General features: G+C 42.3%; 1 protein-coding gene across 4 annotated transcripts in view; it reads left to right on the forward strand.

Moving 5' to 3' along the window:
• The first annotated feature begins 2,969 nt into the window (after positions 1–2,969).
• Positions 2,970–26,369, forward strand: part of PIWIL4 (piwi like RNA-mediated gene silencing 4) — a 68,028-nt gene continuing 44,628 nt past the window's right edge. For 2 of the 4 annotated variants that reach the window (XM_084617774.1, XM_084617777.1), the window contains exons 1-9: positions 9,246–9,634; positions 11,118–11,223; positions 13,193–13,318; positions 15,129–15,343; positions 16,665–16,786; positions 20,656–20,736; positions 21,168–21,365; positions 22,673–22,784; positions 24,996–25,119. In XM_084617774.1, coding sequence (XP_084473900.1) covers positions 9,554–9,634; positions 11,118–11,223; positions 13,193–13,318; positions 15,129–15,343; positions 16,665–16,786; positions 20,656–20,736; positions 21,168–21,365; positions 22,673–22,784; positions 24,996–25,119 — 1,165 coding nt within the window. In that variant the 5' untranslated portion in view covers positions 9,246–9,553. Of the gene's footprint in view, positions 3,006–9,245; positions 9,635–11,117; positions 11,224–12,577; positions 12,626–13,192; positions 13,319–15,128; positions 15,344–16,664; positions 16,787–20,655; positions 20,737–21,167; positions 21,366–22,672; positions 22,785–24,995; positions 25,120–26,369 lie in introns of those variants that run through there. The other 2 variants (XM_084617775.1, XM_084617776.1) reach the window with 2 other exon arrangements.

Raw genomic sequence — 26,369 nt, forward strand, 5'->3', positions numbered from 1 at the left:
CTGGAAGTAATTGTTCTGCACTACTCAGCACTGCTGAGTTTTGAGCGCCACACTTAAGAAAGAGAAGAATAAATTGTAGAGTCCAATAAAAATGATAAAAGGTTTAGTAAACCTGACCTATGACAAAAGATTAAAAAAACTAGTCCTATTTAGTCTTGAGAAAAGAAAACTGAGAGGGGACCTGGTAACAGTCTTCAAATATGTTAAGGGCTATTATAAAAAGGATAGGTTTCAGAGTAGCAGCCGTGTTAGTCTGTATCCGCAAAAAGACCACAAGTACTCCTGTTCTTTTTATAAAAAGGGTGGTGATCAATTGTTTCCCATGTCTCCATTTCATCATAATCATAGGTACTGTTTAATCTGCAGCAAGAGAGATTTAAGTTAGATATTAGGAAAAGCTTTCTAACTATAAGGATAGTTAAGCAGTGGAATAGATTACCAAGGAAGGCTGTGGAATCCCCATCGTTGGAGGTTTTTAAGAACAGGTTAGACAAATATCTTTTAGGGATGATCTAGGTCCTGCCTCAGCATGAGGGGGATAGACGAGATGACCTCTCAAGGTCCCTTCTACCCCTACATTTCTATGATTCAATGAATAAAGGTGTGGTGTAGCAATTAGAGCAGGGGATTGGGGATTACCACTGTTCTGCTATGTGACTTTGAGTAAGGCACTAAATCTTTCTTTCCCTTAGTTTCTCCAGACTTAATCATGGCCCAGGCTATGTGGCAGAGCAGGAGTGGGTATACTACCCACATCCTGGGTAGCAGCATGGGAAGGGACACAGACTCCACAGAGACCTTACATCCCCTCCCTGTGTAGGGGAGCACTGTGCCCCACCCAATGCACCTGGCAGTGCAGTTCCACTGCTACCTCTATGCTGCACCAGGTATAGGCCTAGTGCTGCATATCCCTTCTCTGGAGCAGTGTGGGGACTGGGAGGGAGATTATGACTTCCTAAATCAGAGTATCCCTCTTGGGCTGCTCCTGGGGCAGTGCAATGATTCATTTGCCACTAATGCAGGGCTCATGGCAAAGCCACAGTTGAGCCCTCAGTTTGTAAAAGGAGCAATAAGCACAATAATATTAATCTACTTCCTAGAGGTGTTGTGAGAAATAATGGTTTAATGGAGGGCTGTCAGGCGATTAAAAAAATTAATCACAATTAATTGCATGATTAAACAATAGAAGAATACCTTTAAATATTTTTGGATGTTTTCTACATTTTCAAATATATTGTTTTCAATTAAAACACAGAATACAAAAAGAAAAGGAAAGGAGGACTTGTGGCACCTTAGAGACTAACCAATTTATTTGAGCATAAGCTTTCGTGAGCTACAGCTCGGATGCATACCCGATGAAGTGAGCTGTAGCTCACGAAAGCTTATGCTCAAATAAATTGGTTAGTCTCTAAGGTGCCACAAGTACTCCTTTTCTTCTTGCGAATACAGACTAACACGGCTGTTACTCTGAAACAGAATACAAAGTGTACAGTGCTCACTCTATATTTATTTTTCAGTTCACCTAATACAAGTCCTCTGGAATGGTGTCTGAAGCATGAAGGGGCCTACAAATATATAGCATATCTGACATGTAAATACTTTGCAGTGCCTGCTACAGAAGTGCCGTGCAAATGCCTGTTTTCACTTTCTGGTGACATTGTAAATAAGAAGCGGCCTCATTAGCTCTCGTAAATGTAAACAAACTTTGTTTTAGCAATTGGCTAAACAAGAGATATGACTTAGTGGACTCGTAGGCTCCAAAGTTTTACATTGTTTTTGAGTGCAGTTATGTAAGAAAAAAATCTACATCTGTAAGTTGTACTTTCACGACAAAGAGATTGCACTATGGTACTTGTATGAGGTGAATTGAAAAATACTATTTTTGTTTATCATTTTTACAATGAAAATATTTGTAATAAAAAATAATATAAAGTGAGCACTGTACACTTTGTATTCTGTTGTTGTAATTTAAATCAATATATTTGAAAAGGTACAAAAACATCCAAAATATTTAATACATTTCAATTGGTATTGTTTAACAGTGTGATTAAAACTGCAATTTATCATGATTAATTTTTTTAATCATGATTGTTTTGAGTTAATTGCATGAGTTAACTGTGATTAATCAACAACCCTAGTTTAATGTTCATAAAGTATTCTGAAGAGAGCTGCAGATAACAAACTCTACAGAAGCACTGAGAAGGGACCACAGTAGTACATACAAATAAAAGAAGAGGAGTGCTCCTTAAAACTGTTTCAGAGTAACAGCCGTGTTAGTCTGTATTCGCAAAAAGAAAAGGAGTACTTGTGGCACCTTAGAGACTAACCAATTCATGCTCAAATAAATTGGTTAGTCTCTAAGGTGCCACAAGTACTCCTTTTCTTTTTCCTTAAAACTGTCTGACTCTTGTGACTTCTGCCTGGATAAACTGTGTGACAACTCTATTAATCTGAACTACTTGCTGGAGCTCTCACTTATCCTTCAGATAAGCTTCTGTGTTTTATAATCCCCTGGATTTTGCCTCAGAGAGAGAATTCTCTGTGCTGTGATGTTTTAACTAAGCCTCTTTGCTGGGTACAGGAGTTCTTCCTTGCTGCAAACATTCTAGAATTAAGCTTGATTTGGTTCAGTTAAACGCATCCATTCATTTCTGACTAACCAAAAAACCTGGGGAAAATCCCCAGCCCATTTTTACATATCATCATAATCATAGGTGGTACTGTATTTGTCTAATCCAGCCACAGTACAGTCGTGATCACGAACAATCCAGTTCATTCATATTTTTTTAAAGAACTGGTACAGTACTAAGTACAGTGAACCAGCTGACATGTTTGGTTTGAAAGGGAACACTGAAATAAAGGTCATACTGTTCTTTTTCACATACAGCCTTTGCGTAGGAGATACTTACCCTCAGATTTATGTACTTTGCACTGTGATAAAGTACATTTTAATTGCTTTGATCTTCGCAGACATGAAGATTACAGAATATACAGTGCAGGAAATGGTAAGCAATAATATTACGGCTCGATATGTATTCTTTTGTGTGCTTCATGCAGAACCTCATAAAATCTTCTCTGCATAGATTTCACTTTGCAGTGGTCTCTACCATAAGTGCCAACTCTGTGGGTGCTCTGGGGCTGGAGCACCATGGGGAAAAAATGGTGGGCGCTGAGCACCCACTGTCAGCCCCCGATCAGCTCCCCTCTAGTGCCTCCCACCCACTGGTGGGCCCTACTGATCAGTACCTCCCTGAGCCTCCCACCAGCCATGATCAGCTGTTTCGCCGCGTGCAGGAGGCACTGCGGAGGAGCGAGGGCAGGGCGCTCAAGGGAGGGGGTGGAACGGGGCGGGAAGAGGCAGGGTGGGGGTGAAGCAGGTGTGGGAAGAGGTGGTGTGGGGGCAGGAAGAGGCAGGGCAGGGATGGGGATTTGGAGGAAGGGGTGGAGTGGGGCTGAGGCCTGAGGCAGAGCCGGGGATCGAGCACCCCCATGCACATTGGAAAATGGTGTATGTGGTCTCTATTACAGCAGACTGTACTGCATCAAGACCCTGGTACTATGTGCAAGAACTAATAAGACCACTTATTCTGTATTTTAAGGGAAATCCCTTATTTTGGGTGCAATGTCTCTCAAATCTTATCCAATAAGGACCTTTTAAGACGGCTTTAATCAGATAAAAATAAGTTTTCAAGCTACGGGTGAACCTCAGAGTTATGAACACCTTGGGCATGGAGGTTGTCTGTAACTCTGAACAAAACATTATGGTTGTTCTTTCGAAAGTTTACAACTGAACATTGTCTTAATACAGCTTTGAAACTTTACTATGGAGAGAAAAACATTACTTTTAACCATCTTAATTTAAATTCAACAAACAGAGAGAGTTTTCTTACCTTGTCAAACATTTTTTTTAAACTTTCCCTTTCTTTTTAATAGTATGTATTTACCACAGTAGCGTACTGTATTTGCTTTTTTTATTTTTTTTTGGTCTGTGCTCCTGCCTGATTGCATACTTTCAGTTCCAAATGAGGTGTGCGGTTGAGTGGTCAGTTTGTAACTCTGGTGTTCATAACTTTGAAGTTCTACTGTATAATCACTTGAATGTATGATTTTATATTATGAAAAAAATATTGTGGGGTTGTAGACCTTAAATATAAGCTTGAAGTGTAAATGGCTACCTGTGACAGTACCATATGTTTTATGGAAATATGCTTATGAGTAAAAACAACAAGAAGTCCAGTGGCACCTTAAAAACTAACAGATCTAATAAATCTGTTAGTCTTTAAGGTGCCACCAGACTTCTTGTTGTTTTTGTGGATACAGACTAACACTAACAAGCTTTATACAGAGTAAAATGGATTTATTTGGGGTTTGGATCCCATTGGGAACTGGGTGTCTGGGTGCTGGAGATAGGTGACCTGCTGAGCAGTTTTTGGTTAAAGTCTGCAGCTTTGGGGGCATGGACCAGACCTGGGTCTGTGTTGCAGAAGGCAAGCATCTCTGGCTCAACAAGGCCAGGTTCTGGAGTCCCAAGCTGGCAGGGAAAACGGGCTCAGTGGTAATTCCAGCATGTCAGGTAACAGTCCCAAGGGGGTCCCTATGACCAAACCCATCACACCACTCTCACAGGAACTATATGATTCTGTATGAAGTTCTTGCAAGGTGTCCGGGGACTTTTCCTCCAAATCCGTGGAACAAGGAAGTTCAAACTTTGTCACATTGGCTTTGGCAACTTGCCAAGAGCCCAAGATTCATATCTAATTTGCCTTGAATAAATCAGACCACAGTCTCCTGTTTCTTTACTACATAGGTGTGGCCTGTGTGGCAAATATCATCTCATCATGCCCCATCTTTCTCCCAGTTCCTTTGGTATGCATAGTTTTTTTCAGATGCCAGTGCCACATTAAAGACACTGTGAGCTGAATTTGGCTCCATAAGGCTACATTGTGGCAACCTCTGCTGTCAAGCTAAAGGAGAACAGTTAGGTGAGGCCAGCCATACAACCACACATTCTAGGCCAGATTCTTAAAGGCCAGAGTCTTACAAATGAGCATAAATTAAGGGCAAGGTTACACTCAGTATTTATTTAGCTATTTATTGAGTTACTCTAATTTAGTGATGGGCAACCTGTGATACAGTTGGTTTACATTGACCATCTGCAGGCACAGCCGCCCACAGCTCCCAATGGCTGCAGTTCGCCCTTCCCGGCCCATGGGAGCTCCAGAAAGTGAACCATGGCCACTTGGAGCTGTGGGTGGCCGTGCCTGCGGACAGTCAATGTAAACAAACTGTCTTGCGGCCCGCCAGTGGATTACCCTGATGGGCCACAGGTTGCCCACCACTGCTCTAATTCATATAAACATAACTAGGTGCCCATCCCATGTCCTGGGTACCCTAATATAATTTAATTTCACAGTAAAATCTCAAAGGAGTTAACTGCTCTTTCCAACCTAAAATAAATACATGCCAGAAGATAACGTAAACTACACAGAAAGCAACAGACCTCTCAAACCCTCAACCCAACTGTTAAATGCCTGAGGAAAAAAATGTCCTGAAGCGTAACACATCTGGCAAATCAAAGAGAATACTTTGCCAGCAATCCCCTCCCTTTTATAGTGAGGGTCTCTAGCTCAAGTACTTTCATGGATTTTAACTGGGGCAGTATTGCACAAGGAGAGAGGCAGACTCTCAGACTATGTCTGCACTGCAGTAAAGCACCCACGGCGGGCCTGTGTCAGTGACTCAGGCTCGTGGTGCCAAGGCTGCAGTGCTATAAAATTGAAGTGTAGATGTTAGGGCTTGGGCTGGGACCACTAGAATTGTGGTGTAACACACTCTCAGCCTGAAACTTGTCTTTTTGTGCAGGTCATCCAGGGCTGTCCCTAGCTATTCTGGGAGGGGGCGGGGGGTGAGGAGCAGGGTCCGTGAGGGGATGGCCCCAGGACTCCACGGTCGGGGGGCTGGGCTGGCTTGGGGGATAGGAGGGACCCACTCACCGGCGTCGCAACTGGGGCTGGGCCGCTGCACTTCCCGCTACCCGTGAGTGCAGGCCCGGCCCTGCTTCAATCCTCAGGGGAGTGGGGCCGGTGCTTGGGCAGAGCAGGGGTGGGAAGAGGCCAGGAAGGGGCGGGGTGGGGGCAAGAAGAGGTGGGGTGGGGCGGAGCAGGAGTAGCGGCTGGGGTGGAGCAGGAGTGGGAAGAGGCGAGGGTGGAGCGGAGGCCATGGGGAAGAGGCAGAGCAGGGGCTGGAGCAGCACGCAGCTGCGCAGGGCACCAGGACCCAAATTTCCTGGTGCCCTATGCAGCTGCGTACTTTGCGTAAGGGTAAGGACAGCCCTGAGGTCATCACATTCTGCACTAGCTTCAGTTTCTAATCTAAGGTGTTTTAGTGAGTATGTAGAGTGCATTACAGTATTCCAATCTCACTGTGAGAAAGCATAGATAACTGTGGAAAGGTTCATATAGGAAAGGAAAGGACATACATTTCCTACTAGACGTGGACAGAAAAAACACTCTTAACCACAGCTGCTCCCTGGGCCTGTAGAAGCAGCCCGGGATTTAGTAATACGCCTAAGCTATACACTTTTGTTACAAACAGTAATTGCCTTCCCTCAGTCAGGTTCAACGTCACCACCACTTCTGCCTACTTCTCAAAAACCACACATATAATTTCAGTTTTTTCCATATTCAGTCACAGACAGTTGGCCCTCGTCCAAGTTTCAAGCTCATCTAAACACTGGGTTATTTGTTCCAATGCACCACCCAGGTCAGACATGAAGCAAACAAAAAACCCTGTTCACGGACAACCTGTGTTCCTGAAAGCTCTTAGAAAAGGCTGCTAAAGAGACTGAAATCAAACATCCTGAGTGCTCTTTTAGGCAAATCTCGATCTCAACCTCCAATATTTGTTGGTGCAATTAAGTAATTAAGCTTCTAAATGGAGGCAACTGTAGGCGCAATTAATTGCATAGATTATAATGTAATTTAGGTACATGAATACTCATAAATATTGACTACCTCTACATAGAAAACATTTTATTTTGCTTGTACACCAGCAGCAGAGTTTGTTTATTTAAATCTATACAAGCACAAAAGCATCTGTTCAGGGCTGTATGTGCCTTTATTAAAATATAGTAAATGAATGCAGAAATAAAATAAACCCTGCAGACAAGAAGTAGGGGTCACCAAATGAAATTAATAAGCAGCAGGTTTAAAACAAACAAAAGGAAGTATTTTTTTCATACAACACACAGTCAGCCTGTGGAACTCCTTGCCAGAGGATGTTGTGAACGCCAAGACTATAACAGGGTTCAAAAAAGAACTAGATAAGTTCACTGAGGATAGGTCCATGAATGGCTATTAGCCAGGATGGACAGGGATGGTGTCTCTAGCCTCTGTTTGCCAGAAGCCGGGAATGGGCAACAGGGGATGGATCACTTGGTGATTACCTGTTCTGTTCATTCCCTTTGGGGCACCTGCATTGGCCACTGTCAGAAGATAGGATACTGGGCTAGATGGACCTTTGGTCTGACCCAGTATGTTCTGATGCTGGAAACTAGGAAGAAAAGAAAAACATCATACCAGTAACAGTTGCTTACACCCAATGCACCTGTCCCAGATCTCAGCTCACCCCTCTTTCCCAAAAAGGCTAGGAAAAATGAGCCTTGAATGGTAACAGATTTAGGCTATTTTGGATGGAGATGGAGAAAAATGAATTTAAAAGTCTAGAGCCCTTCACAAAAAATACTCTGCAAACTAAGGGGGCTCCAGTTTAGGTATCTCCTCTGACTAGCTGTGGCAGGATGGCACAGGAAGAAAGGTGATCTCTCCAAAGGGTAGGTGTTAGCTATGATATGACTACAACACCTTAAACTCAATCCAGTAACCAGCAGACAGTGTAAAGCCAGGAGCACTGGGGTCTTGTGCTCATGGTCAGAAACGCAGCTTAACAAGTGAACCTCTGCACTAACACAATTTCCAAGCTGATTTAAGGTGCAGTTCCATGCCAAGATTAAATAAGATTAGAGTTAGAAAATGCAGCCAAGGAAGCAAGTCTACTAAATGTCCAGAATCTGTTGTCTCTGATGAAGGAAAACCTAGAAGCATTAAAGTCATAGAAGTGGAAAGCTCACAAATGTTTTACCTGTTCATTTCATAGTGTGCATGGAATTCAGTGTGTGCCACAAGCAGATATTACAAGCCCTGAACAAAACAAGAACTGGCATGTGCAGACATGTTTGTGCTTGTTGATCTTCACTGCACAAGGTGGAGAACTTCAGAGAAATACACAGCGTTTCTCTAACAGAGATGATAAGAAATGTCTTCAAGATAGTCCTGACAATTGACTGTAGTATGTTAGGCTACCGTGGGGAGATTTCTGCGTAGGATTAAATTTGCAACTTAATTTGGTAGCCTATTCTGTATTAGAGCCCACAAAAGCCATCTCCTTATTGGTTCATTAAAAGATCTGAGCAAAAATGTCCAGAGGAAACACATGTCTCCTTCCCACTGTAACTGGGTGAACACCAAGAGGATACGTGCATGTGTATGTATATGTCTTATACATTAAACTGACAAGAGCCTGGAAAAATATGCTGCATTGCTTAGCATACTAAATGTTTATAACAAATACATCATAGGTATTGGGATCTATTTGCTTCTTTTTTTCTGAAAGCATGAGCTGTTCATGTCTGGGTGCAAGGCGACTGTTGTGATGGCATCGTGAGGTCACTGTCACAAGATCACACCTCAGTCATGAAGCAATTCTGTCATGACATTGCATGTCAGTTGTGACTTCGTGGTGACACTGCACCCTGGGGTGGGGCTGTGATGTCATGATGTGCCCTGGTATTGCCACCCCATGTCCTAAACGTGCCTGCAGTATAGTTTTCCAAGGGGAGGCTCCCTCTGCCTTTCCTGGGCGGCAGCGGCTCTGTGTGGCTGCCACCTACCCAGGGCTCTCCCTATCCCGACCGTGGGGTCGGCTCCACATGGAGAAGGCCCCACTGCCCTGCCCCAGGCGGGCTGCTCAACCCTAGCATCAGCCAGTCCCTGGAGGTGTCACGTGCCTGCAACTCTCCCGCGCAGCGGTATCGCTGAAGGGGACCAAGGGGTGGGTAGGGGCGTGGCTTGCAGGGGAACGCGCGCCTAGTCTAGAGCGGGCGAGGTAGGGCCGCTGGGGAGGGGGCGTGGCTTTCCGCAGTGTCACGTGTGTGCGGAGGAGCGCGTGGGCAGTTGCGGGCGGGGCTGGTGAGCGCGCGGAGCCGCCTCTCCGTTCTCCACCGGCTCCCTAGGGCGAGGCCCTGAGGCGTCTCCGGGCGCCCCGCCTGGCGGACCCGGTGTCTGCCGCCCTGTCGTAGCCCCTCCAGCCCGCACGAGACCCCATCCGTCCCCGCGGAGCCGGTTCCGCCCCAGCGCGGCCACGCGGTGACCCGGGCCGCTGGCAGCCGCCGGTTGGGGTGACGCGCGGTGGTGTAACGGCCCCGCCCCAGGCAGCGTCTGTCACACGCTGTGTGTCTGCGGCTCGCGGGGCGGCGCGTGGCGCCTCGGCGAGGGACATGACCGGGCGTGCGCGGGTGCGAGCGCGGGGACAAGCCCTCCCGGGCGCCGCCGGGCAGCCCGGCTCCCCACGGCGGTCGGTGCGTACTGCCTGGCCGTGACGTGCCCCGTGCCCTCTGCCCCGGCATGCGGTGCTCCCCTCGGGGGGGGGGGGGGGCTGGTCTTGGGTGCGTGACGGGCGGTCCCCGGGCCGGGACAGATCCCGGACTCCCTGTTCTGTGCCGTCTGTTCAAGTTCATTCCTCTCCCCTGATCGCCAGGGTGGTCTCTGGACACTGCTGGGGCGCCTTGCCTCGCTCCTCCGTGACAGCCGTCATCCCCTGCCTTCCCCGAGTGGTGGGGGTGGTAAAATGTGTCACTTCCCCAGTGGCCCCCCAGTCACCCTTGTGTGAGGTATAAGGATCTGAGCCAGAGAGTGGAGACTGGTTCTTGTAGCTGTTGACACTGAGTGCAAATTCAGGGCCAGCACCCTTTCATTTCTTCATATGACTTAATTTATCTTTTTGGATTAATCGCTGACATTCAAAATAAAAAAAAAGTCTAATGTAACTTCCTTTAATAGCAAGAAATACAAAAATATTCACACTTTTGTGCTGTTTATCTGCTTTCCTTTGTAAACCACCTTAAAGGACACAAACTACAAAATTGTACCATGAATACTGCTTGGTTTTAACCAATGTTGCAAAACTGTGGCCTGCATTGAAGGTGGAATTAATAGTCCTCCCAGGATAATTTGTCCACGTGCCCCTTCTGTCATGCCACTCTGCATTTAGTTTTGATAATAGAGAATGGGTGAAAAAGGCCTGCCTTATCAAGAAGGGGTGACATCTGCCATTCAAAACTAAGCACCAAAATTGTTTTCTTTCAACTAGTAGAATATCCATGTAGTCACAAAAATACTGAAAGAAAAAGAACTCTTATTATTAACATCCCTTGAAAAACCTGAAGAATGCTGTTTTTTAGGGTGAATTCTCTTAGAGTTCCTGAATTGAAAATTTTAAAGTAGTAGGTTGTATTTGTTTCCAGTGTTTGGTACCTGTCTCTTCCTGTTGACTCAGAGGCTTTCTGTTGCTTCTGTTTGAGCAGGTCTCTGAATGAGATGATCTCAGTTCACTGAGGCTGTGATTCAGCTGTCTGTCTTAATCAGGAAATTGTTTAAGCATGGGGGACTTCTGCACAGGCTTAAAGTTAAATATGTGCTGGGGGATACTGTAATGTTTCTATTCTGTAATAGCTATCTTTGTTCTGTGCAGCATTGAAATTTCTCTACAGTATCACCTGTGCTGTACGTGAAAAGAAAAGGAGGACTTGTGGCACCTTAGAGACTAACAAATTTATTTGAGCATAAGCTTTCGTGAGCTGCAGCTCACTTCATCGGATGCATTCAGTGGAAAATACAGTGGGGAGATTTATATACACAGAGAACATTCTTTCAGCAGTGAAATTTCATCTCTTCTATGAAAACATGTATCATGTTGTTACAACAATGGGCCATCTACCGAGTAAGTATTTTGTAACTAAGCCATTTTCCATCTTACGGACATCCCTTATCTATATCTCATAGGATTGTTTGAGAAGTGACGAGCCCATAGCTGTTAGGACTTCGCAATCTGAGAAAGAAGCCTCAACTTCCTCTGGCCTCAGGGAAACAACAAAACTTACTCAGCGATGTAAGAGATCAACTGTATTAATTACTTTACTTTGAAAGCTCTTGAAGGCAGGGACTATCTATTTGTTCTCTGTTTGTACAGGGCATAGCACAATAGTCTTGGTCCATGACTGAGGCTCCTGGTGCTAGTAGAATACATATTAATAATAAGGTAATTATTTTATTATTATTAGCCACTGTAAAGTAGCTTGTTTTCTAAGTGAATGTATTAACATGTATTAGGAAATTATAGACAGAATGAAGTATAAAGACATAAATGAGTTGCAAGTCTTGTATAAAAATGTGAAAACATCTTGACATTCATTGTCTTTAAAAAGGAATTTATTTTTTAAACTACTTTAATGTAACCCTTCTGCCAGGCCAAGTTGATAGCAGCAAGGGCCGGGTTCAGTACACAGGGGTTCCCTCTCATTAAAGCAAATGCAAAACTGGCTTGAGCCCCCACCCAGTGACCTGGGAAAATCTTACACACCCCCTGGGCGCCTCAAGGAGGCAATACTTCCCCTCTCGCAAGCACAGAGTCTTGGTGTAGTAGAGAATCTTTAATAACATGAGGTAAACAACATCAGCATTAAATTGGGGAAACACGACAACTAGTGTTCATTAACCAAACCATGAACACCGACCCACCCCAGAAAAATTGGGCCACATCCTTTCCCTCAGGCTCTTGAGTCCAGCAATCCCCAAATCACCCAAAGTCCAAAAAAAAGTCCAGCCCTGGAGTTCAAAAGTTCATCTGCAGAGTGTTACTCCCCAGTCTGGCTAAAATGTGCCTGGGTGTGGGGGAAAGAGGTAAGGGGCACCTTACGTGTCCTGAAGCTGACTGCCCCACAGGGCTCTGCTCCGCTCCACCACGACCGGCTCCGCTCTGCACAGCTCGCCGTCTCACAACCAGCTCCGCTCAGCTCGCCGTCTCACGAACACACCGCTGTCTCACGACCAGCTCCGCTCAGCTCGCCGTCTCACGAACACACCGCTGTCTCACGACCGGCTCCGCTCAGCTTGCCGTCTCACGAACACACTGCTGTCTCACAAACAGCTCTGCTCACCCCGCCATCTCACAAATAGCTCCGCTGCACACTAGATCTTCCGGCTCCCCACTACTTGACACAGTGCTCAGTGATTTCAGCTCTCAGTGATTTCAGCTCATAGTAGTGGGAGCCTTAGTGCTGGTGCACCATAAGGCTGAAGTGAACTCAGCACAGTACCTGTAACAAAACTCTTAATAGACCCAAAATTAGCTCTGACATTCCACAGTGGAGAGAAACAGAGGTGCAATTGGTGCTTCAGGCCCTCACAAAGGGGCCTACACCACCAGGCACTAATACCTGTCTCAAATCTCTCTCAATTCACAGAGTTTTGGAACCCATGTCCCTTGCCTAGTGAGTGCTACTCAATTGATGGTGAGTCCTCCATCATAACAAAAAGGCCAAGTACAGTTCCAAGCACACTTCCCATAATCAGGGTACTAACAATTTATTCTTCCCGCCCCAATAACAGAGACACTGGGGATCCCACAGCAGCCAAAGTGACCATTTGGGCAGTTATGGCCTCATTCTAGGCGGGGTGGGTGTGCCTATGCAAATGAGATCAGCCCCTGAAGTTCTTTTCCACAACTTGCCACACCTCACCACCAGATGTCAGGGTGGAGCCCACCCTGTCTCTGCTTACATTAAGAATAAGGTGCTGTTAATGCTGCTGTGACAATCGTGGTAGCTCAGGCTCTGGTTATTAAAAAGTGATTTTGCATCTCGTTATTACATATTTTATGTGCTGCTGTCCAAATAAAATCCAGTTAAACATATTCCATTTATATAACCTAATTCTTGCTATTAGGATGACAAAAATTGAAGGCTAATAGGCTGAAGGCTATAGAACTACCTGTGTCCAAATTTATGATTTCTTAGGTTATTTTGCTGGATTTACAAAAATGAATACATTTTACAGTTCTTTCCACATTTCTGTTCAAGATGGCCTTTCTGCTGGGGATTCTGGATTTACACTGCTGGAGAGAGGGGGAAAGACCCGATGTAACTTTCAAGATTTGGGACTAAATACTAGAGAAACTATGGCACATGTGAAAGACTGTAAAACAGGTAGAGTAACTCCATTTCCTTCAGGTTAGCCTTGTCTTCTAAGTGCCTGATTTGGGGAGGTGCTGAGTACTAGTAGTCCATTGATTTCAGCGAGCTGCAAGAGCTCCATATGTTTCAGCAGCAAGCCCACAGTAATTGGTTAGTACATGGGAACATGAAATTATGCATGTACAAAGTGCTGAGAGCCCTTAACTTGGGGTTGCGGTGCTTGTTACCTCAGAGTATATCCTCACCCCCTTCCAGGAGTTTCAAGTTGTCAAGAGAATGTTCAGAGATGTCTAATTTTTGGCATCTAAATTCTCTTTGTGTTACTTGTATGATATATTTGAACTTTCTTGGCTTCCGGAGTTAAGCTTCTCTGACATGACATAATACATTTTGCATTAGCTCTTCTGGCAGGCGCTCCTGATCTGTTAAATCCAAGGGGTTAATATATCTAACCAGAGAAAATCTTTCTTAGTTTAAAAAAAAATAGAATAAACATGTCTTCTCTAGTAAAATGTGGCATAAATGTGTCTCTTGTATTTGTTAAATGAAATATTAGTATTTAGAAACTGATTCAAAGATTGACTTTCAACATTGTTCAAAATCAAGAATGTTGTGTATCAAACAAATAGGGCATTTGATTTCATTTTTTCATAGAAAAATATAGTCTCTGCTAAACACAAAATTCCACTAAAGTGGAAATGTGATCTTATGGGTGTAACAAAGGACCGGGAGTCAGATCTGTCTTCTGTTACTGAATCTGCCACTTATGTTTTGTGTGACTTTATGTAAAGTACTTATAAAGCCTTCTATGCCTAAGTCTCCCCATCTGTACAATGGGGATAACAGCACTCTACTTCACAAGGGTATTGTCTGTCTTAATCCATTAATATTTAAGTGTTTTGAGATCCTTGGATGGAACATGATACAGAATTACACAGTATTATTTCTTAGTCAGACATTAGCATGCATTTCAAAGGGGCAAGTATAACTGGAATGAGTGAACATTTTAGAAAAAATCGGCTACATTGTGGTGGTGTACTGTTTTTTTTATACTGCAAAACAGTTTTGGTTTGCAGTTAAAAGCAAACTTGCTCTGCTTAAGTACAGTGACCCCATTTATATGTGTCATGGTTTGTCTGGAATATAAAATATGGTAGTAATAAGCGTTTTACAAAACTGCTTTTTTGAGAGAGAGAGTGCGAGAGAGACCACGAGCGGGCAGTCTGACCTAACCCTTACAAGCTGACACCAGCAGGGTTCCTTAGTTATGTCTCGAGAACAGTACACATTAGGGCATCTCTCTGTGTGTAACCTGGTGATTGGTCATAGGTCTGGTCTTCGTGATCCTTCAGAATAAGAAATCAAAGGCTGTTTTTTATATATATACATACATACACACAAAATGCCCATTTTACCATATTTATTTGGAGCTTTATTATTATTATTATTTTCTTACATTTCTTCAGTTCTTTCGACAGGTATATTTGCAATCACCATCAAATAGTTAATTGGGAGAAATAAACTAATCTTTAGTGTATTTTTGTAAAATAACCTACGTTGGCAGTGGGAAATTACTTTTGCCAGCCCATTTGTATCATCTTTCATTAGACATTGTGTTCCATCTACTTGTTTTGATGTTGGTAAGGCATTCATTTTGATTGACTTGTATTTGTTTATTGATGACTTTTTTGTCAAAAAGATCTCTGTGTTGTTTCTTAAGGTTACTGGGCAATAAAGTATTGCCTGTAGTTATTTAACATGATTTAAATATTTTTGGTAGTAATATTTGTCTTAAAAGAAATAAACTTATTATCTCTTTCAGGCTTCAGTGGAATTCCAGTGAAAGTGGTCACAAACCTATATAGCTTAGGTTTGCCCAGGGAATGGCAGCTTTACCAATACCATGTAACATTTAATCCAGAGTTGGAATCAAGGCGCCTGCGCCTTGCTTTGCTTTACGGTCATACTGAACTTCTTGGAAGAGCCAAAGTATTTGATGGAGCTATCCTTTTTCTTTCTCAAAAGCTGGAAAATCAGGTGAAGATAAGTGTCTTGTGCACTGTTGCATTACCACAAAGCCACTGTCATCTTAATTATGACCTTTGTGTTGGCAGGATGAAAGAGCTGAAACTATCCCCTCCCCAAAACCTTTTGTTTTATTTGTTTAAAATAGTTTAAATAATTTTGTGACCAAGCCATCTCCTCTTATCTGAAGTTTGTTTAGTGTTGGCAGCATCTGCTGCCGGAGAGGATGGTCTAGTGAGCTAAATACTAAGATTGAAATAACAAGATCAGTTCAGTTCATCATCTTTCCAAGGGAGATATATTGAATTCCATGCATTTTAGTGTATGTGGATCTTCAAAAAATGAGGCTTGTCTGCTTTGTGAGGACACTAAAGATGGCACTTCCTGTGAGATTGGAATTTGTAACAATGTCCTTGGCCAAAATTACCCTGGCCACCATCTTCTGATGTGTAGAGTTTTACATGCTGGTTGTCTTGTCTGACTTCTGTCCTTCTACCCACAGGTGCCTGCATTTCATTAGTGCTGCATGTATGCATAAATTTTGGCAATCTTTAATTGAGCATAGCTCCCATTTCAACTGTTTGTTATATCTATTAAGCTAATAGAGGATATCAGTTTCCCGGGCTGTCAATCTAACACTTTTCAAAGCTTGAAAATACAATATGTTTTTAAAAAGTAGAAAAAGACAGAAGTATAATGTACAGTTTTTTATTTTCTGGGGCTTCACATAGCACACTGAACTGGCTTCACTTTACCGTATTAAAATTGCTATTGCACTCTAGTCATATTTCTCGGTGTTTGGTGGCCTTACAAGCACTTCTCAGTCTCAAATGCAAGTGTTTCAGTAGTCTGCAGTTTGAAACATATTACTGGAACAAAAGGTGAGTAAGTGGCGGGGGGGGGAGGGAGGGAGAAGACTTGTAAACCAGGGAGCTGTTTAGATGGGTTTATGGAAGAAAATGCCACAACCCTTTAGCTTCTTCTGGGTTATACGCTAGCAGTAGTTTTCTGGCACAGAAATAAATTTTAAATCATCAGTCACCTTTGCATGATAGGAAAGCTCTGTCTTTGGGAGAGTAATGATTATGCCAATAAACACAGTGCTCTGGATATGTTGATTGAAGGCCTGCCTGACCAGTTAATTTTTGCATTAGTTGCAGTCCTTGTTCTGAATATTAACTTCTTGATCCCAGAAAATCAATGAAAAGACAAATTATCTGAAAAGTAATATAGGATTCATTTTTGGGCAGTTAGACTTTTACAACTACTATTCTATATTCAAGGTAAGATGTGGCCTGAATATTGTATGTACCTGTTTTGAATTTTTTCTTAGGTTACAGAATTATCGAGTATAACGAAAAGAGGTGAGACTGTAAATATTACCATTACACTAACAAATCAGCTAGCATCAAGTTCCCCTGTGTGCATTCAGTTTTTCAATATCATCTTCAAAAAGTAAGTGATTTTGAAAGTGTTTGTTTGAGATTAACTGTTAAAGTTGGAGCATAAATACATGGCTTTATCAAAAACTTTGTGAAAATTAAACTTCTAAAAAGTTGCATATCTAGTAGCATCTGATTTTTTTCGATTGTTCAGGTTGTAAAAATGTGGGTTGAAAATCTCTTGATGTTTGGTACATAGTAAAAAAAAATTGTTGCCAGAAGTAGTTATGGAAAAGATTTTTTTTAAATAAATTTCACTCACAACACCATTTACTCCAGAGAAGCTGCTTCACTTCAGCCAGTAGTGAATTTTGACTGTTGACTATTAAACATATTATACAGATTTCCTGTGCTGTCTTTTTACTTGTGTGAAAATCATTCTCAATAGAAGTCAATAAGGGCAAAGCTCTTTACATAATTCTAAGTAAACCTTGGGTTAAGAGTTTCCATATTGGTTTTTAAAAAAATGTATTGATGGGTTGTGACATAGAGGGCCACACTTTCAAACACAGCTGAAGAAATTGTGCCCATCCATATTTACATACAAATTAAGTAATTATGGTTTACCTAGCACATAAATGTGTATGCAAATACGAATTTTGTGCAGTGCAGTGTTGGCACTAATTTGGATGCTAATTTGGTGTTTGAGATCTCCTGAAATAAAGGAACAGTTGTATTACTTAGTTGCTTTTAAACCAAACCTGAACTCAGATGTATCCATAACCCAGCTTTTTACCAGTTCAAACTGACACGTAATAATTCATAGTGTCAAGTCAGAAAAGAGCAGCTTACCCACTTTAGAAAACTGATAATTATTTTGGAATAAAATTCACCCTTGTGAGTGGGCCTGCGCAATTTCCTACTTACCGTTACGTGTCTGTAAGTCTTTAACCCAAGTTTTAAGTGGTATTTAAATGATGCGTACAGTTTTGTGCAGGTCCTCTCCAGAGCCATGAATTTCATCCGGTGTCAAAGTTTTGTTACCTTTCCAAATGCTAACTAGGGAACAAAATGGCTTCTTACTTTTATTTAAGTTCTTGACAGAATTCTCATTAACTTCATTAGGAGCAGAATTAGGACCATACTGTGCTCAGGCATGCAGTATCTTTTAACCTAAATATTAAAGAGAACAGTTGCAGGAGACGTGTGGTAGCATTACTCTTCTAATAAAATATTCTCCTTCATGTGCGTCCGAGCAGAATGGGAAAGCCTTTCAGATGGATGCATCTTTGAGCTCTTAAGATAAGAAACAGTGTTAAGTGTGTAAACAAATTATTGCGAAACTGGTATGTTCTATGTTTTCTCAATTAGACCAATTTGTATTGTTTTTGACTGCACACAAAATACTTTGATTTATTTCTGTGGTTCATGTATTTTTGTGGGATTCTGTTTTGTTACTCTCCTGATACTTAGAAAAAAGGTTGGTATTATGTTTGAAGTAGTTATTTTAAGATGTTCAAGGACTGTTGTCTCTGAAGTTATGACGTGAAGTGGGATATAGAATACAAAGCAGTATATTTCTAGATTATTAAAGAAATGTCTGATTAGTGTTATAAGGCAAAATGTTTAAGGCCGAATGATTTAATCTGATTCCATGAGATTAATTATTTCCTCGAATGTATTGTCTGGAATGTCTTATTCCTATTAAGTGAAATTTTTACTTAATAAATAAATTAGACTTGTACTTTTTTGGGTATTAAAGGTATTATGGGTTTGATAGTGCTGTTAGGAAGCTTTCTTCTCTTCTCAGCCTAACTATTGTGTAGTGTTGGTGTGCTCTATTAAACAGCTGCCATGGTCCACTTCGGGAAGTGGTGGAGGGGGTGGGGTTCCGCATTTCATTAGTGGATGCAGTGATTCCTGTTTATGCTGCACAGTTCACAAAGTGCTTTGGAAGCCTTCTGATGAAAGTGTTACGATAAATGTGATACTGTCATTATTTAGTAGTATTACCTATTATTAAAGCTTTATTTATGTCCAGAGTTTTGGGCAGCAGTAGTGATTTCCATTTGAATTTTGAAGTTGGTCAAATTTTTGAGATTCTACACTTCCTTAACATATTAATAGCTCAATACATGGACTTAATGGAATTGTGTGCATTTGTTAAAGGACATGTTTTTTCTTTTATAAAAACCATTGGAATGAATTCATTTCTTATATTCCATAATGCAGGTATAACTCAACTGTCTTAATAAAATCTCACAGCTGTGTGGCCTCATTGCCCCCATACCAAAAGTGTTTGTAAATTGCCAGCACACAGACTTTTTGACTTCACTTATCAATTGTGCCTTAGACCTTTCAATAGAACGGGGTAGTACTAGCTACTGTGGTTCTGAACTCTTGCAGTATTTCCAGTTTGTACTAAGGTATTATAGCTGATATTGGTTTTTGAACTGCCCCTTTTTTCCTTTTGACTGTGTGTCACTGATCTGGATGTGGTCTTTTTCTTTTTAATTTTTTTCTTGCACAGTAGATTGTGAGATTTACTAGATATAGTTTAATTTTCAAGTCCAACTTACTGTCTTGAACCCTGAGCAGTTTCTAGAAGATAGCTTTGTTTGAAGAATTACTCCTGGGGGAATTCTGTGCCACTTCACGTGCACAGAATTCATGACCTCTGCATATTTCTTTGCTTCCCTGCAGAAAAATGTCTTCTGACAGAGAAGCAAAGGGGGGCCGCAAGAGTTGTCATGTGCCCTTCCCTTGCAGTGCTGACATATTGGTTCAGGCCCCCAGAGCAGCCAGTAGAGATGTAATTCACTGCCGGGGGGTTGCCGGGGTGGGAGGCTGGACAGTCGTGTGTGCGTGAGAGAGAGAGATTCTGTCAGTCTTGCTTGCTATTGTGGCACACTTGGCGTGGAGGGGCAGGCTCTATCCCCTTAGGCAGAGCAGAATGTAGCAGCCTGCCTGCTTAGTGAATTGGACCCATTGTTCTTAGTGAATTCCCCCAGGAGTATAAAACGGGTGTAAAAGTTTTAAGGCTCCTTTACACTGCCAGAATAGTCTAAAGGATCCTTGTTGTAAAGGACAGTGTGGCCTTATAAATGCTTATGGTGCTTTAGTGATTAGAACTGGTCTAAATTTCTGGACTGAACAAATTTTCCTATCAAAATGTGCTCCATGAACTCTTTGCTACTGATCTTTTTGGAGATGGTCAGTAGCCAATATAAATTATGAGTTTGATTCTCCAACCCTCACTTGCTCTTCATTTGCCTATGATGTAACAGTGAGCATATCATAGAATCATAGAATATCAGGGTTGGAAGGGACCTCAGGAGGACATCTAGTCCAACCCCCTGCTCAAAGCAGGACTAATCCCCAACTAAATCATCCTAGCCAGGGTTTTGTCAAGCCAGGCCTTAAAAACCTCTAAGGAAGGAGATTCCACCACCTCCCTAGGTAACTGATTCCAGTGTCTCACCACTCTCCTAGTGAGATGGCTGCATCTATTTGTGTTCGATTAATAATTTGAAGTAAAGGCTCAAACCTAGCTACATTACTATTAGACAAAGGGGGTTTGGGGATTTCCTCCTATGCACCCCACTCCCATTCTCCATCCATTGTATTGTAATTTAAATAAATTTCCAAAATAATTGAATCCAGCATGTTTATATTGCATTAGTTTAACAAATGAAATATGCAGAATTTTGCAGAATTTTAAAATATTGTGAGCAGAATTTTTAAATTTTTTTGTACAGAGTTCCCCCAGGAGTCAAGAATATAGCTAGGTTTGAGACTTGCGTTGTGAGTTCAGCTTCTGTTGTGAATTTGGTTAACTTAAAATTTAATGCTCTAATAATGAGTTAAAACCATCATCTATTTTCGGTGTGTTCTAAGAATTATACTTATGTGATGTGTTGAAAAATATGCATTAATACATAGGGTTTGGAAAAAGCTGTCCATGTACCAAGTTGGACGGAACTTCTACAGTCCTTCAGATCCAGTGGAAATTCCCCAGCACAAGTAAGGTTTGGGGTTTTTTTCCTCCCTTTAATTCTAGAATTTTCTGGTAACAGTTTATGGTACTGTGTAAACCCTTTCCAGTATATCTTGCTGGAGAATAGTTTTAATGTCTGAGCTTTGCGTTTGAACAGCATCCCTGCCATTCTTAAGATGTGCTGAATTTTTAATACAAATTGCAGCAGGAACTTGGGTACAGAATCTCCACTGTAACGCAGAGCAGCAGGAGCTAGGCAAGCCAGTGGTGATACTCTTTGTATTACCAGTGCGAGAAGAGAGAGAGTTTATACTTCTTGCATGTTTGTGTAGCAATAAATGTGCAAAACTTAACTTTAAACACATGGCAGCCAAGATGGTGGAAGTGGACCTACATTGTTAAATGTGGGTTAATTCAAAAATAGTTATTTTAAATATTTTTCTTTGCATTCCGTAAGACTGACTCTTTGGCCAGGATTTGCTGTTTCCATTACACAGTTCGAGAACAGAGTGATGTTAAGTGCTGATGTGAGCCATAAAGTCCTTCGCAGTGAGACTGTTCTGGAATTCATGACAAGTCTGTATACCAGGATTGACAGAGTGTGCTTCATACAAACATGTGAAAAGGAGCTGCTAGGACTTATTGTGCTTACAAGGTAAAGCCATCACTATTTATTTTGCTGTGCTGTTGACTCAGGTGTCCTGTCAACTAGAACTATTTGTGCATAGTGGCTTTTTGCACTTCTTTCTACTTTAAAAGTGGTAGTCCATATTAAAAGTTGTAGTGGTTTCTTATGTCATTCATAAACTAAGTGTTCATGAGGCAGGAGATTGCTGTCTATTAAAGATTATAGGTGTGTCTTGCAGTAGAAAGATCTGCAAAAGCAGGAGGGCATGAAAGAAAGCTGGGTGTCCCATGAAGAGGAGTGCATTGGGTGTCTCTGCCAGAAAAAGAAACTCCTATGGGAGGCCTCTTTAAGAGGGAGCCTCCCTATCAGAGAATTGCTGCTCCTTGGAGAGGCAGTGGGCCATCAGTTTTCTCCCCTCACTGTGACTTTACTGTCTCTAGAATAGAAGATTGAGCTGGCCATTATTGACCTTCCCCCTGCATGATCCTCCTGTTCTGTGGGGATTGGAGCAGGAGAAGCCAAAAAACACCCAGCAGAACCTGGATTTGGGCAGGGCTTTGATTTCTTTTGCCTGCTACATGTACCACAGTGTGACTCTTATCTTTCTTTTTTTATTCTGATTTTTAAACAGAGCCTTCTGGTGTCTGATGTTGGGTCACTGTTCAACCCCTCTTGGGGCTAGGTAGCACACCATTTTAGTCTGTTTTCTCTCTGTTTGGATTGCTCTTGCAGCACCTCTTCCTTCTGGCCTGGAAGGAATGATGGATATGTACTCCTTGAATTTGATGTCTTCAAAGCTTGCACATTGATCCTGCAAAGACGTATGCATGTCATTATGTTTAGGGTGCTGTGAGTAATTCCAGTGGCCTCAGTGGGAATACTTGCAGTAGATAAAATTAATGCATGCGTGTGTCTTTGCTGGTTTGGAGCCTTGGATTTTTTTTTAAACAATTCAGTGTAGTTAAAATTAAGTTTTTAGAGTAAATATGTTTCTCCTGGTACATCTATGTTAAAACTGTCTTTTGTAAATTAATCAGTCTGGTTTGCAGTAATATTTGATCAGATTTTTTTTTAACGTTTTTATTGTACTACTGAAAATTCATTAAAGGTGCAAGTTTTATCCTCTGAGAAAATATAGAAGACAACATCATGTAAAACTGTTAGGCGTAGTACTGATAATATTTGTTGTGCCATTCTAAGCTTCCCTCCCCCCCCCCGCATATTTCCAAATGGACAAGTCTCTGTACTGAAGAAGACTTATGGCTGCAGTCATTTATACCATACTTAAACAGGCCAAGCAATTAAATCCCCTCACTTATTCTGCATTTTCATAGATATAACAATAAAACCTACCGTATTGATGATATTGACTGGTGCGTGAAGCCAACGGACACATTTCCAAAACGTGATGGCACTGAAATCTCTTACGTTGATTATTATAAGCAGGTAGGTTAAAAACTAGGAAGCTGTTACAAACAAAAAAAATGTTTTATATTATTTTGTGTGGTCGCTTCTAAATGTACTGGCGCTGTAATTGTGGCAAGTATGACCAAGGTTTTCTATATTAAACACAAAAAACACAAAAAAGGAACCATTTTTAGTAGTATGATGTACATTGGAAATACAATACTATTACATTCGGATGTTTAAAATTACTTTTACTAATGGACTCTGGGAACACTTTGCCATGTTCTAGGATGAGGAACTATTTGTAAAGAGTTTTGGAGATGAAATAGTTCTTTATAGGTGTGAAATATTAACAGCATTCTATATATTAGAGCATTTGGCTTACCCTCTTACGAAAAGTAATAGAACTTTAACTTGTTCCATTGTCTTTAAAATATGCTCAGGACAGAGTGCTCTTGGCAAGTAAGAGCAAACATTGCTCCATCCATAAACATACATGTGTAAAAGATAAGTTACGGTGAATTCCTAAGAATAATGATGTTTCACACTTACGTGGTACTTACATATTTGAAGCACTTTATGAACATTAATAAAATCATGAGTACACTTAGTGTGTGGCAAAAAGCATTTTCACACTCATCTCTACTGTATTGTATTCTATTAGTAAAAGTAATTTTAAATATCTAAAAATAGTTAAATATCTAAAAATCTATATTACCAATGTACAATAAAACTAGAAATAGTCCCTTTTTGTGTTTAATATGCTTCAAAGCACATAAATGTGCTAATATGGAAAAAATCTGCTCATCCTCTTAAGATGCTGCATGTACAATACACATTAAAAGGTGTTATATTTCATTAGTTCCAGTGCTGGGAACACAACTGTACAGTAGTTAGAATGTCATCCATCTTTGCCCTTGTTCATATGTTTGTTTAAGGGCAGGCTTACGTTTGGTCTTATTGGAGGCATCCTATCCTAATCACATTTTGAGACATTAGATCGAGGTAAAGTATTGCTGCTTTTCATTTAAAGGTTTAATTAGGTCAAAAGATAAAATTGGAACTGTTCACACTTGTTGGGTGCATTTGGCCTTGTACCTTCAATTATACTTTTCCTGAATGGTCTTATTGTTAGTGCCAGAGTAAATTCAGTAACTCCACTGATTTGTACTGGTATAACTGATAACAGAATCTGGCCTTTCATTGTAATTATTCATGCAGCTATATAAAGTAGCTAGCTAGTCTGATACCTCCCTTTATGTCTACACGTATAAAGTCACTTTATACATTTTGATTCCATTTTCTCCTTTGTTAGTGTCTGAGTTGTATTGGAGGTGATGGTGAATTAGAACCTCTGTCTTTATAATATGAACTGGTTCTTTACAAGTACAAGAAAATACAGAAAGGTAGGGATTGGCATGTTGATATGCAGAGAAGACAATATTTCATTCTTATCCCTTTTGGTTGGCCAGGAATCACTTTCACTGGAAGCAAAAGATTATTCTAAATACATGTGGAAACCAGAAAAGGAATATAGGAGGTGATAGTGGCGGCAGCATGGAAACCGTAGCAGAAAATATCATACAAGAAAACTTAAGATTCTGTACTGCCTTGTGCCTTGTGTAGGTATTTAGACCTGTGTAAAATATTAGCTATTCCTATTTGGTCGCGATTAACAGTGGAGTCAGGCCCAATATCTTTCCAGAAAGTAGTTTTGAGTGATGTTAGAAGCACAGGATAAAAACGTAGGTCTAGATTCTCAGTGTACTGGACCTCACACTCTGCCCTTCCCCCTAATCCTGGGGGCTGTTTTTGGCAACTGGTGCAATTTAGAACAGTCTCTGTTGTGAATTATGTCTAGTTAGCTATGGTTCCTGAGGATCCATCCCCTGAGCTGGGGATAGCTGAACCACTGCCTGCTTTGGCTCTTGCACTGTATGTCCTATACATCGGGAGAGTAAGGAATGGCTGGTTTAGAGGTATCTATGCCAGTTTTACCACACAGGATTTCCTCTACACAAGAGGAATCCCATGTGGTTGGGAAAATCTGCTTTCCTTCTCCTTTGTACCTCCGGAGAGGGGGGGTGCGTGTATCTCTATATGTGGACAAGATTAATTTGGTCTTTATTGTACAGCCCAGAACACAGCCAGTGGAAAACTTGCAGCTTATGAGCAGATTTGACTAATTATCTAGAATGTGGTGCAGTATCTCCTGATTAACTTTTACCTCAATAATATTTCACCTTACAGCAGTATGATATAGTCCTGACTGACCTAAATCAGCCTGTGCTGGTTAGCCGATTGAAAAGTAAGCAGAATAGCACTGTTGAACCCCGTATTGTCCACCTGATCCCTGAGCTGTGCTATCTAACAGGTAAACCACACTTAACTTATAAATCTTGTCTGATCCAGCAGCTAGGTAATGTAGGCTGACAGCAAAAGAGGACAGGGAGCACTTGGAATGATATTTAATTAGCAAAATGACAGTATATTAAACATACTCTGATTCAGTCCTCAAAAGGACAAAGGTATCTGTTTGAAAGCCCTCCTGATGGAGGCTGCTCTGATACCTGCCTCAGAACCATCCCATTCTGACTCTGCACTGGGCACGTTCTCATTGGTATGGAGTGCTCCACTGGCCCTGGGCTCACCCTGGCACCATTTGCCATCGCTGATGCCAAGAAAGAAGTGCAAAAAACAGCAGGAGTGTTCCCCGGTGCTGAGCAAGGACAGGAAAGGGAGGGCAGGTAAAGGACCCGTCTTGGGCCACCTGCCTTCGGTGGAGTGGCAAGGGGCAGCCTCTTCATCAAGGGCCCTGAGCCCACCCAGAGAACTACCTCAGACTCCTGGGAGCGGTAGGGGACCCCTACATATAACAGTTCCTTCGACATGGAGGCATTTCAGGCAGCCAGGGACCTGATGGCCCTCCCAGTACCGCCTATGCAACGGGCTCTCCAGTCAGCGGCAGAGTGCGCGAAGGCTTCTCCTTCCAAATGGAAGCTCTCCATGGGACCACCGCAATGGGCACTCGGTTGTTGCTGGTCCCAGAGTCACGGCACCAGTCCTTCACATTACGGCCCTGATTTCCTGTACCACAACCACAGTCTCCGATCCCGTGGCCCGGGTCTCTGGCTCTATGTTCACGCTCTCGCGCTTCATGTTGTGGCTCACTGACCTTGCAGTGTCAGTCCCCACCCTCCCGGTACCAGCTGCCCTCCTCTCGGCAACAGTTGTGATGCTGCAGCACCAATTGCCGACCCCTCGAAGGTCCTCGACGTGGTCTCCAGCTCGGCGCCACTCTCTACCATCTCGACTCCAGTCCCTGCCTAAGCAGTACGTTCTCCGGAACGCTGCCAGTCACCTTCCTTGCAGCTCTGCTTTCCGGCCTCCTGTCAGGGCTGACTGAGGGAGGCACCAACTGCCCTGCCATGGTCCCCGAGAGAGGAGTCTTCTTTGGAGTCAGAGGGGGAGTTCAGTTCACAGCCTCAGAAGCATTGGTCAGCCTGGGCACCAGACTTTAGAGCTGGACCTGCAGCTCCCCGTGATACCAGGCCCATACTCTCACCAATCATCCGCAGCCACTTCCAACAAGCGGTCTGCGGCACCGCCTACACTGGTGCAGAA

Source organism: Lepidochelys olivacea, assembly GCF_965140295.1.
Source record: "Lepidochelys olivacea isolate rLepOli2 genome assembly, chromosome: 1".
NCBI lineage: Eukaryota > Metazoa > Chordata > Testudines > Cheloniidae > Lepidochelys > Lepidochelys olivacea.